Source organism: Prosopis cineraria, unplaced genomic scaffold (assembly GCF_029017545.1).
Source record: "Prosopis cineraria cultivar Desert tree isolate PC_DT_omini unplaced genomic scaffold, ASM2901754v1 PC15, whole genome shotgun sequence".
Classification (NCBI taxonomy): domain Eukaryota; kingdom Viridiplantae; phylum Streptophyta; class Magnoliopsida; order Fabales; family Fabaceae; genus Prosopis; species Prosopis cineraria.
In genome coordinates this window covers 2,346,177-2,359,316 of record NW_026555346.1, presented here as the reverse complement: position 1 = coordinate 2,359,316, position 13,140 = coordinate 2,346,177, and the positions used below count along the sequence as shown (strand labels likewise).

At 36.7% G+C, this 13,140-nt stretch overlaps 1 protein-coding gene across 1 annotated transcript; it reads left to right on the top strand.

Moving 5' to 3' along the window:
• Positions 1-766: 766 nt before the first annotated feature.
• LOC129294206 (vacuolar protein sorting-associated protein 45 homolog) lies at positions 767-12,169 on the top strand. Its single transcript, XM_054932393.1, has 13 exons — positions 767-1,041; positions 1,481-1,682; positions 1,804-1,883; positions 2,311-2,538; positions 2,743-2,868; positions 2,983-3,063; positions 3,169-3,310; positions 3,436-3,614; positions 3,898-4,053; positions 9,449-9,556; positions 9,647-9,768; positions 10,944-11,075; positions 11,588-12,169. The coding sequence occupies exons 1-13, from the start codon at positions 952-954 to the stop codon at positions 11,646-11,648; spliced, it is 1,707 nt and encodes a 568-aa protein (XP_054788368.1). The 5' UTR covers positions 767-951; the 3' UTR covers positions 11,649-12,169.
• The last annotated feature ends 971 nt before the right edge of the window (positions 12,170-13,140 follow it).

Here is a 13,140-nt window from a genome sequence, read left to right as displayed (position 1 = left end):
TTTTGCTTGAATTTTGTTATTATTTCTTGTATTTTTTAATATTTTAGGTTCCTATACTTTTTTTTATTGTTTTAAGTTCCTCCATGAATAAAGTGTAGGAACTTGAAGGGACTTAAAATAATAAAAAATAAAAATATAAGGACCTAAAGTATAAAAAAAGTACAGTAACTAATAACAAAACGTGAGTAAAGTGTTAGGATCTAAAGTAATTTTTTTAAATCAATATAAACATATTAAATCATAAAAAAAATAAAATTCAAACTATTAAAATTTAGTAAGAACAATTAAAAAACACGAAAAGTAAAGTAAGATAAAATATTTCGGAAGAGATCAAATCTAGATCATCCAAAATCTTAATCTAATGATAGAAATTAAGAAAAATAGAGGATGACAATGAGAAGGAAGAGGAGGATATCATCCCCTCCCTTAACATGTATTTGGATTAAAAATCTGCAATTGAAATTAGCAAATTGAAATTATAAAAAATATTTATGACTATAACATGATTGATGTTTAAATATTTTTTTTAGAAATCAGTTAAATAAATTAAAATTTATTTAAATAATTTAATTTAAAAATCAGTTAAAATGTATAATTATAAAAATGGATATGTAATGAAATTTTAAAATTTTAAGCATTTTGATGGAAATTAAATTGAGTAAAATTTCCTCTTTCAAGAACGCTTTGTCCCCTCCCACCAAAAAAAAAAAAAAAAAATCGTCGCCATCACTAGAAGTCTCAAATTGAAGAAAGTACGAACTCGATGCACATCTAAAACGGTGCGTCAGGACTTGAACGCTTTTCTTGTTCCGTCGTCCCAGATCTGAGTCGCACGGCCGTTCCCTTCCCGATTCGCACTAACTATATTGGAATTGGAACTTTCATCGTCGTCATCAAGGGAAAGATAAATAACCAGGAACTGAGGGGTTCATCCGACTTAAACCCGGAAAAATGGTTCTGATATCGGCGGTACGGGATTATATCAGCCGGATGTTGCAAGACATCTCTGGCATGAAGGTTCTCATATTAGATTCCCAGACGGTACGTCCCTTTACTAACCAGCTTTGGTTATCGGTGTTCGATAGTTGGACCTGGCACTTATAATCCTTTGTTCTGAATCATGACTTCTGCTGATTCAAATTATATTTTACACATTAACAATTTCTAATCATTTAGGCGAGTGATATTTCTGCTAGATCAGCTACCATCTGCGTTAAGTTTTGCTCATGTGTCAGTACCGTGTCACCTACAACAATGAAGGACTATTCCATATTTCTTTTTCTTCTCCTTATTTGTTCTGATTTAGCTTGCAGTTACTATCGTCGTGTTTGTTTGGCCTGCTATTATATTTTTAAATTAAATTATTCTAAAGCCGCAGATCAATTTACTGAAGGAATTCAGTTTCAACTTTCTAGAATTTCTCTGAAAGGTGGAAATCTGTTGTTGAGTTTGAGTGGATATCTTTCTCAAATTGGTGCAGGTAAGTATTGTCAGTGTTGTCTATTCACAGTCAGAGCTTCTTCAGAAAGAAGTCTTCTTGGTAGAGTTAGTGGATTCCATTTCCAAGTCGAAGGAATCAATGTCACATCTCAAGGCTGTTTACTTCCTTCGACCAACTTCAGAGAACATCCAGCATCTACGCCGCCAAATAGCCAATCCTAGATTTGGAGAATATCATCTTTGTAGGTGTTTAAAGTTGTTTGGAACATGTCCTTTGGAACTTCAATTATACTTATTCCAAGTTTAGGAGTTTTTTTCTCCCATTGATTGAAGACACTTTGTGAATCCGTTCTGAAATTACAGTTTTCTCCAATATGTTGAAGGACACTCAGATTCACATACTCGCTGATTCAGATGAAGAGGAAGTTGTCCAGCAAGTTCAGGTATTTTTTATGTGTGCACTGCAGTCTCTACCTTTTGGTCTTTTAGGAGCTTTTCTGTCTGAGTATGCTGGTTTTGGCACTTTGGACATGGATTTTGTTATATTAGATGCTCTGCTAAGTTTTTTTTTTTTTTTAAAAAAAGTAGATAAGATCATTACTTAGCAGTTTATTATTCCTGAATAGTATCGTGATTCTTGCGAAATAAGCCCTGGTTGAAAAGAAATTCCTTTTTCTCTTCTTCCTCCTGCATATAATTACAAAGAATATTTTATTTTTGTTTTAGCTTTTTATCTGATAAATGACTCATCATATTGTTGAGCTTGAAGCCCTTAACCACCCTCTTTTATATTGTAGTGCAATCTCAAGTTCTAGCGTTCATGTTGAAAATCTTAATGCTGATATAGTTATTGTCGTCCTGGTGATCCAGGAGTTTTATGCAGACTTTGTTGCCCTTGATCCTTACCATTTTACCTTAAATATGCCTTCAAATTACATTTATATGCTCCCAGCGGTGGTGGATCCTTCAACATTGCAGCGCTTCTGTGATCGGGCTGTTGACAGTATAGCAGCTGTTTTTTTGGCTTTAAAACGAAGACCCATTATTAGATACCAAAGGACATCTGACATTGCAAAAAGGATAGCACAGGAAGCAGCTGTAAGTAGTGACAAGAATTTGTTCCCTTAAAATGATTATAAAGCCATGTTTTGTAACTCTTTAACCAAAAAAAAAGAAAAAAAAAGAAAGAAAAAAATTTCTTCACTTTTGGTTTGGCAATGTGTAGATTAGTTTCAACATGTCATATTATTGTATCATGTTGCTTGTGATAAATTACTAATTGAATTAATGTTCTTGAAACAGAAAATGATGTACCAACAGGAAAGTGGCCTTTTTGATTTTAGGCGAACCGAAGTTTCTCCATTATTATTGGTAATTGACAGGAGGGATGATCCTGTAACCCCATTGTTAAATCAATGGACCTATCAGGTATCTGTGGGTTTAAGCTAAAACTCTTTTGCTTACCAAGAAACATCCTCTGATTAATCTGAAAAGTTATTTGAATATATGTGTAATGCTCGTTTGTGTCATTATATTTTGCAGGCAATGGTTCATGAGCTTATAGGAATCCAAGATAACAAAGTAGATTTAAAAGCCCTTGGTAAATTTCCAAAGGAGCAGGAGGTTTGATACACTCTTTATAAGTTAACATGAACTATCATGTCATGATGTTGCAATTTAAAAAGTGTCCTGATTGGAAAGTGATTTTTGTGCTACTCCTTGTCACAGGAAGTTGTGCTGTCATCAGAGCAAGATTCTTTCTTCAAAAGTAACATGTATGAGAATTTTGGAGATATAGGCATGAATATCAAGCGATTGGTAGATGAATTTCAGCAAGTGGCAAAGAGTAACCAGAACATCCAGACAATAGGTCTGTGCTTTGAATTTCTCAATATTTACAGTAAAATTCTTTTTGCTGGTACTAGTGCAATAAACTCACCAAAGCACAGCAGCATAGTAAATGATTCATTGATTTCATGATTTGACTTGTTGCAGAGGACATGGCCAAATTTGTTGACAATTACCCTGAGTACAGAAAAATGCATGGAAATGTGTCAAAGCATGTAGCCTTGGTAACAGAAATGAGCAAGATTGTTCAAGAGAGAAAGCTTATGTTAGTTTCAGAAGTAGAACAGGAGTTGGCTTGTAATGGAGGGCAAGGGGCTGCTTTTGAGGTATATGTTGTTTGTTTTTTATTATTGAAACCCTTTCACTTCCTTTTGCTTAAGCTTTTCTGGGCAATAAAATAAACATATTTAATGGGTTAATATATGCAATGGGTTAATCTTCAGCTAAGAAAAATTATTTGGCATCTAATGCGATTCTCTTAGTTGCCAGAAGGAAACAATAAGAGTAGTGCTAAGCATCAATTTCCTGTATCATATGTACAGGTATCCGCTCTAAATGGTTACATACTTTACAAGCTGTGACTTCTCTTTTTTATGTACTCTTTTTCAGGCAGTGACAAATCTATTAAACAGTGAAAGCATATCAGATGAGGACCGGCTACGTTTAGTCATGTTGTATGCTTTGCGATATGAGAAGGATAGCCCTGTTCAATTGATGCAGCTTTTCAACAAACTGGCTTCCCGATCAGCCAAGTACAAGCCTGGGGTAAATTAATTTAAATGGTTGCCTTTTTTGAATACCTGAATTTCTTTTGTTCCTCACCTATTTTTGGAATTTGTTAACATGCTCCCCAGCATGGTTGGCGGTCTTCTATCCTTTGGGAATGTTGTTCACCACATGTGAAAGATGATTGTAGATTGCTTTTGGTTGCTTTACCTTGTCCTTTTTTGTTTTGGATTCCGGAGTGGAAATTCACCATTCAGTGGATTAAATGTTGTAGCAAATAGACCGAAAAACTCTTATTATTGAATCCCAGAGTATGTACACTGATTTATACATGTGAGAAGATGATCAAATCTCCAAGAAATCAGGAGATGGAATCAGGAGAGGATATTCGGGAATAGGATATCTACAAAATCCCTATTTTTACTCCTCACAGTATCCCCTTTATTAATAAATAATATTTACATTAAATATAGGTCAACCACACTCCCCCTCAAGTTGGATCATAGATGCTAATCATGTCCAATTTGCTTATACAACTATCAAATGCTGGCTTGTGTAATCCTTTGGTGAGTACATCAGCAGCTTGAAGCTTTGTTGGTATGTAGACAAGGCACACAATTCCTTCTTCAACCTTTTCCCTTATAAAATGTCTATCAATCTCCACATGTTTGGATCTTTCGTGTTGAACTGGATTTAGCGCCATACTTATGGCAGCCTTGTTGTCACAGTACAACTTCAGTGGAAGATCAGTCTTGACGTATATCTCATCTAGTACTCGCCTTACCCATAGTACCTCTGATATACCTTGGGCCAACGCCCTTAGTTCTGATTCTGCACTACTCCTTGAGACCACTCTTTGCTTTTGACTCTTCCATGAAACTAGGTTTCCCCATACACATGAGCAGTAGCCTGACGTTGATCTCTTATCCTTGTATGTTCCTCCCCAATCTGCATCTGTGTAGATTTCTATTGATCGTAGACTTTGCTTCTTGAACAATAATCCTTTACCTGGTGTCCCCTTCAAGTACCTTAGGATTCTGTATACAGCTTCCATATGCCTTTCTCTAGGGTCACACATATACTGGCTTGCCACACTTACTGCAAAAGTTATGTCTGGTCGAGTATGAGAGAGATAAATCAGTTTCCCAACTAGCTTCTGGTATCTTTCTTTTTCCACAGGCTCATTCTTCTCTCCTTCTTCTTCACAATCATTTTCCTCAGGTTCAACTTCATCTTCTTGATTTTCCATATCTTTTATTAATTTCTTCCCCTTCTTCTTCACAACAATAGGGGTCTCTACAGGTTTACATCCCAACATTCCTGTTTCAGTAAGCAAGTCGAGAACATATTTTCTTTGAGACATATAAATCCCTTTTTGTGATCTTGCAACCTCCATGCCCAGAAAGTATTTCAAGTTACCAAGATCCTTCACTTCAAATTCCTTTCCAAGAGCCTTCTTTACTCTATCTACCTCTTCCTCATAGTCACCTGTGACAATTATATCATCAACATATACAATGAGAATACACCTCTTACCACCTTCCATTTTTACAAACATTGTGTGATCAGACAATCCCTGCTTATATCCTTCATTCTTCAAGACTTCCGAGAATCTGTCAAACCAAGCCCGCGGTGATTGTTTTAGGCCATACAAGGATTTCTTAAGCTTACACACTTGATTGTTCTTTCCCGCCTCAAAACCTGGAGGTAGTGTCATGAAGACTTCTTCCTTAAGGTCACCATTTAGGAAGGCGTTTTTAATATCTAGCTGCTGGAGAGGCCAATCCAGATTTACAGCCACAGAGATTAGGATTCTGATAGTATTAAGCTTGGCTACAGGGGCAAAAGTTTCTTTGTAGTCCAAGCCATATGTTTGGGTGAACCCTTTTGCCACTAACCGTGCCTTTAATCTGTCCAACTTACCAGCAGCATCATATTTTGGGGTGAACACCCACTTGCAGCCCACAACCCTCTTCCCTTTTGGTAGCTCTACAACTTCCCATGTGCCATTTTTTGTTAAAGCATTCATCTCCTCTATCACAGCATTCTTCCAATCTGGTATGCTAAGGGCCTCATATACATCATTGGGAATCTTCACTTTATCAAGGTTAGTTACAAAAGTGCGGAATTGTGAGGATAGAGTCTGATAGCTCACAAACCTTTGGATGGGGTGCTGTGTACAAGTTCTGGGTTGTTTTCTGAGGGCTATCGGTAAGTCTGTCTCCGCTTTCCCAGCTTCAGGAGCCTCTTGTGGTTCGAATTCTGGTTGTGCTTCAGGTATAACAGTCTCCCTTTCTCGCCATTTCTTCCTAGAGTAGACTATGGGTGTCTTTTCCAGTGCATTTCCAGCAATTTCAGTGCAATCTGAAAGACTTTTTACTTCAGTTTCTGGCCTAGGAGATTGGACCCTGAATTCGGTGGACTGTGGGTTTAAGAGTTCAGACTCTATTTGAGAGTTTGTTGGTGCAAGAATGAAGGGATCAGAATCATGAATGGTGGTGATTTCTTTACCCCTTTGCCTCTCACTTTCACTTTCCAAAAACTGAAAGTCACTCCCCCTCTCCCCCTGACTTGAAGTGTTTGGGTAAAAGGACTCATGCTCAACAAAGCTAACGTCTCGGCTTATGTAAAGTTTCTTGGTATGAGGATCAAAGCATTTATACCCTTTTTGTGTAGAGGAATAACCAAGAAAGATACATTTGATGGCTTTAGGGTCCAGCTTTTGGGAGTGATGGGAGTGAACATAAGTGGAACAACCAAAAATTTTAAGTGGTAGGTTGGTGTCAAGATGAGTAATGGAGTGAGATTCTTTTAATTTCTCAAGAGGTGTGGTAAATGAGAGGACACGACTTGGCATGCGGTTGATTAAATATGTAGCGGTAAGAATTGCATCTCCCCAGAAATATTTGGGAACGTTATAAGTGAAGAGCAAGGCACGTGCAACTTCTAAGAGGTGTTTGTTTTTCCGTTCCGCAATACCATTTTGTTGGGGAGTGTTAGGACAGGTACTTTTATGGACAATTCCATGTTCTGTGAGGAACATATCCATGGTTTTATTAAAGTATTCAGTGCCATTGTCAGTATGGAGGACTTGGATTGTGGTGTCAAACTGGTTTTTTACCATTGTATAAAATTGAGAAAAGACAGAGGGCACAGCAGATTTATCTTGTAATAGGTAGACCCAACACATTCTAGTATGGTCATCAATAAATGTAATGAACCATTTAGTATTTGTACGATTAGCAATACGAGTAGGACCCCATAAGTCACTATGAATAATGGAAAAAGGACGGGTAGATTTATATTCAACAGGTTTGAACACAGATCTGTGATGTTTAGCAAGTTCACACTCAGCACAGTGAAATGAAGAAATTTTATTAACTTGAAATTCAGGAAACAAACGACATAAGTATTGAAAATTTGGATGACCCATTCTCCTATGCCATAACATAAGATCATTAAAGTCTTTATTTGCAATGTGACACTGGATTCGAGACCAAAGACTACTCACGGTTGATTCATCGAGATAGTAGAGACCGTTATGCTCCTTAGCACTGCCAATCATCTTCCCCGATAAGAGGTCCTGAAAAATACAATGAGTAGAACAGAAATGAGCCCAGCAATTTGCCTCTTTAGTCAACTTACTTATAGACAATAAGTTACAAGCCAAGTAAGGTACATGTAAAACATGATTCAGTCTCATGACTTTAGAAATAACCACACTTCCTGTTCCTGCTATTGACGAGGAAGATCCATTAGCTGTACTTACTGTTTCATTCCCAGCGCTAGGAATATAGGTATTGAATAGTTTAACATTTGAGGTCATATGATCAGTTGCCCCAGTATCAACAATCCATTTGGGGTTACTATTAGAAGTAAGTAAGGCACATTTACCTTTGTGAGCCACAGATGCAGTAGGATTCAGTTTCTGGTTTTTCTCATTCTTCTGCAACACACTAAGCATCTCAAGTAGCTTACCTAGTTGCTCCTTATCAATTTCAGGTATTGAGTCTGGTTTATCTGGCGGTACATCATGAGAAGTTTGATAACTTCGTTGCTTGCCCTTTTTCGGCTTCCAATCGGCTGGCTTTCCATGTATATCCCAACAAGTGTCACGGGTATGCCCAATCTTCTTGCAATGTTCACAAGTGACCTTCCCCTTTTGGTTCTTATGATTTGAATCACTGCCCTTGCTCACAAGTGCAGCAGTGTCCAAGGAAGAAGTTGGTGCAGAAATAGCTCCAGGAGTCATTACCTTGCGTCTTGAAGCCTCTCGACGTACCTCTGAGAATACTTCTCTAGTGGATGGAAGTGGCATACGGCTCAGAACGCGCCCCCGTACATCATCTAGAGATTGATTCAGTCCTGCAAGAAACTGAAACACCCGTTCATTCTCGACTTGCTCCTTATAACGGATTGCATCATTACTGCTAGACCATTCCACTTCTGTCATCAAGTCTAATTCCTGCCAGATGGTATTCAGCTCCAGCCAGAAAGCCGTGACATCACGTTCTCCCTGCTGCAGTGACCATGCTTTTGTTTTAAGCTCATATATTCGCGCCAAATCCTTCCCATCAGAGTATGAATCTCGCACAGCTTTCCAGATTTCATGAGCTGATGGAAGAAATATGAAGCTCTGTTGAATTTCCGGAATCATGGCATTGATCAGCCACGATGATACCAACGAATTTTCGGTATGCCATCGCTGTAGCTCCTGCGTTCTGGACTCTTCTGGAATTTTTGATGAGCCATCGAGGTAACCCATCTTCCCTCGGCCTCCAATCGCAAGTCGCATAGCCTGTGCCCATACCCGATAATTCGAGCCATTGAGTTTCATGGTAACCACGAGCACCGATGATCCGTCATGACCAGTGATCGACCCGAGGGGACTACCGGCCTTATCTGGATCGATTTGCGAGGACCCATCACTCTTCGACATTGGAGAAGTGTGAATCGGGTGCAACTCTTGTGTCTCGTCTTCGGTGCTTTCTGTCTCAGAGTTTTCGGCGTCGATATCTGCTAGTTGCTCTGATACCATGTAGCAAATAGACCGAAAAACTCTTATTATTGAATCCCAGAGTATGTACACTGATTTATACATGTGAGAAGATGATCAAATCTCCAAGAAATCAGGAGATGGAATCAGGAGAGGATATTCGGGAATAGGATATCTACAAAATCCCTATTTTTACTCCTCACAGTATCCCCTTTATTAATAAATAATAACAACAACAACAACAACAACAACAAGCCTTTATCCCACTAGGTGGGGTCGGCTACATGGATTGCAAGACGTAGAGAAGGAAATAATATTTACATTAAATATAGGTCAACCACAAATGTAGAGAAGGAAATATGAATCTTTTTTTTTCTTGATGGCCCTACATTCCATTAGGAAGTAATTGTTATTGATATCTTTTTTATGTTACAACAGATTGTCCAGTTTCTTTTGAAGCAAGCAGGTGTTGACAAGAGAACGGGTGACCTTTATGGAAGTAGAGATCTACTGAATATTGCTCGTAACATGGCCCGTGGATTGAAGGTATCATGGAACAAAATTGATTATTATACCTTATGCTTGATATTGTGAATCTTGGATTCTAAAATAAATTTATTTTTGATTATGATTCAGGGTGTGGAGAATGTATACACTCAACATCAGCCACTTCTGTTCCAGACCATGGAAAGTATTGTGAAAGGACGATTGAGAGATGTGGACTACCCAATTGTTGGAAATCACTTTCAGCAGGGAAGGTTGGTTGCTATTAGTATTAAGTATACTTCTGTGTTATTTGTGAGTTGTTAGATTTCATGTGGCGCCACTGGAAGTTGCATGGTGTCTGATAAGTCATTTGATATTTGACTGAAGTCTAACAAGGATAATGAGCTTTTTAGTAACAAGTCAAATGAATGCAGGATATTAGTTAAGAAGAATGCAGTGAGACACTCTTAAATATCTGTATCAGAAATTATCAGCATGATTGTAAGACATGACATATTAATGGACGTGTATCATCTTGACAACATGACGTGAACTTTTGTTGTGGTTTCTTTCAAGCCTGAATTCTGATATCCTTTTATGCTAATGAGCCTCCTAATTGATTGGAGTCTAATTGTCTGTAGTTTTTAATTATGAATTTAAATGACAATCCTATTCAATATGGTCCAACTTAAAGATTACTACCTTAACTGCCATTGATATGATTTCAGACATTACAATATATGATAAAGCTTCTCTCCTTTGATTTCTGGTCCTTGGCATCTGTACTGTACTCTCTCATCATTGCATTTGTAAAAACTTAATATCTGATCTATTACAGTCCTGTGTTTCATTTGCTGCAGCAGGAACAAATCATGTTTTTGGAGTGAATCAAATATGCCTCTAAATAATGCCACTATATTCACGATTAGCATTGTTTCATGTATGTTGCATTTTACAATCCAAAATGTTGTGTACAGGTACAAAGATTTGTACTACAATTATGCAGATGAGTGTAATGTTTTGTATAAAATACATTTAAAGTTACTTGCTAATGTAGTTTGACATATTGCACTGCTTTTCTACATTTTCAAATAATTTTATATCAGTTTCTGTTTTGAGGAAAATCATATTTAAATAGTGTTTGAGAAAAAAATCCATGATAATGGATACAAAAAGAAGAAGAAGAAGAAGAAGCCTTACATATATGTAAAGTGTTTATTTGCATAGCTAGTGTAAGATTGCGTCTATTTGTTTTTCCCTTTTTGTTTTACATATGATAATTACCATACCCTTGAATAGTCTCAAACTAGATAGTGGATTTAGGATTCTGTGCATTGTATGGAATATGAGAAATGGACCAACTATTCCCGACTTATAGATAGTGCAGTTTTGTTAATTGATTTATTGAATATTAATGTGTCATTTCTGATGTGTTCGTGGAATGAAGGCCGCAGGAAGTTATCATCTTCATTGTTGGTGGGACGACTTATGAGGAGTCACGATGTGTTGCTATACAAAATACCAGTAATATTGGGGTTCGTTTTATACTTTGCGGTACTACAGTTCTTAATTCTAAGGGGTAAGATGAACCGATGAAGATAGTTTGGATTTGAGTAGGCAATGTTTTCGGCTTTTGTGCACCAATTATGCTCTGAATTTGGCATGCTAAAATTGATAGATTTGTTGAATTGATAGGTCCAGGTTCTGGCTTGGTTCTTGTCTTGTGTTGAGAGCAAAATTTGAAACTTGTCTTAACTTGGACTTGATTTATCTTAATTTGGATATTTTTTAAAGCGATGTGGTTGGGATTTGGTGGTTTTTCTGTTGGTGAGTTATGCTTCAGTAGACTGCTTTTACAACAAAAACCATATCCTGTGACTAGACTATTCCAGTTCCTTGTGAATGATTCATGGTCTTTATCTAGGTGATAAAGTTCATTGGTCTGGTCTTATTTTCTTATAGATTGATGTACTTGTTATATTTGGCTGTCCATTGATGGGTTGAGGATACTTCTAATAACTGTGAAGACATTTTAACAGATAGTAGTCTCGATTTCCTTGGCATTAGATATGTCTTTGTTTAAAATCGCAGGTTTCTTAGGGACTTGGAAGAAGCTCAGAGGGTAGCTCGTTCTAGCTCCTCTGTCGTTTGAGGGATGTTCTGGCAGGGGCCACGTAGATAAGTGTTTACAGAATTAATGTGTCTTGGGCATGCATGGAAAAAGGTCACCAGAGGAGCTTGATCAGAGGTATTGGACTCGATCCACTATCCGCTGCAGAAGACGATAAAATAATTGTTAAGCAGGTTGAAAATAATGCTAGCTGACGCCTTGGCGATAATGTGGATTTTGACATATCCTAAAATGAGAAGTTGCAAAAACACTCGCCTCGTTTCAGGAGAAAAAACAAACACGGAACTGGGTACAAAGATAGGAAACCTTCTAATTCCTGTAATGGGCTTTCTTCTCCCCCGCTTTGTCCACAGCCTCTCTGGCCATGTTAATGGGTTTGTTGATTCCTGCTGAGGATGCTTATAGTTACTGTATAACCATGTAATGAATATCCCGATTCTTTTGTAAGTTTTGTATACTGGCAGACAAACTTCTTTCGCATTTTTGAAAGATAGGGGCCGCCTTCCTATTTAATATTGGTTCAATCATTATTTTCAATTTAATGTGTCTAAAACAGCATTCCAGACGGAATTATAATAGGGTACTTAGGCCCTCCTTTTATTTATTAGATAATTTTAATTAATCAATTAATTTGAGTCTTAAATTCATTGACTTTTGCATCTATCAAAATTTTATGATATTTAATTTTTTTAAATGAAATTTTAAGTTTTTATCATTAAATAAATAAAAATTATTCAAAATAATATTACATTAGAGTGATAGAATATAAAAGCATGATATATGAATCGTTTAGAAAATATTATAAAAAAAGGGATAAAAAATGTTATTTTATAAAATTATAGGTCGTTCATTATGACTAACGATGCATTTATTGTGGTGAATTATACTGAAATTAATTTAGTATATATAATAGTTAATGTTTTATATATAAATAGTGGGGATAATTTTCTTAAAATTTTAAAGTTTATAGTTGAAAATGTTACTTACATAATCATTTAGGGTTAAGAATGCTACAATATAATAGTTTAGAATTTGTGATGTTAATTTATAATGACATGTCAGCATTAATTGAGAGTCCATATGAACAGTAATTACATGAACAGTAATGATATTAAAAAATTAATGATCAAAATTTATTTTATTATAAATTTAAAAATTTAAAGTCAAAATAATTTTTGAGTAAAAATTTATGACTCTATCTATCTGCTCATTAACCTTTTAAAAAATACTTCAAAACAAAAATAAACCTTTCTTAGCTAACAGTCTAAGGTGAGCTCAGATTGTTTGGCAGAGCGAGAAGCATGAGTGACAAAGCCCAAAGCCGAACTTCGATATGACACGGGAGCGGAAACTTCGGCCCTCCTTCTTTTGCCACGCACGCAACATGACGTGTTCTTTTTCTTTTCCTTTTAAATTTTACCAACCAAAGCTCGTGGCCAGTCACAGCCCTCGGATAAAGCGCCAAATCAGCAAACCTAGATGACCAACGACCGATGAGTCAGGGGCCCTCTCA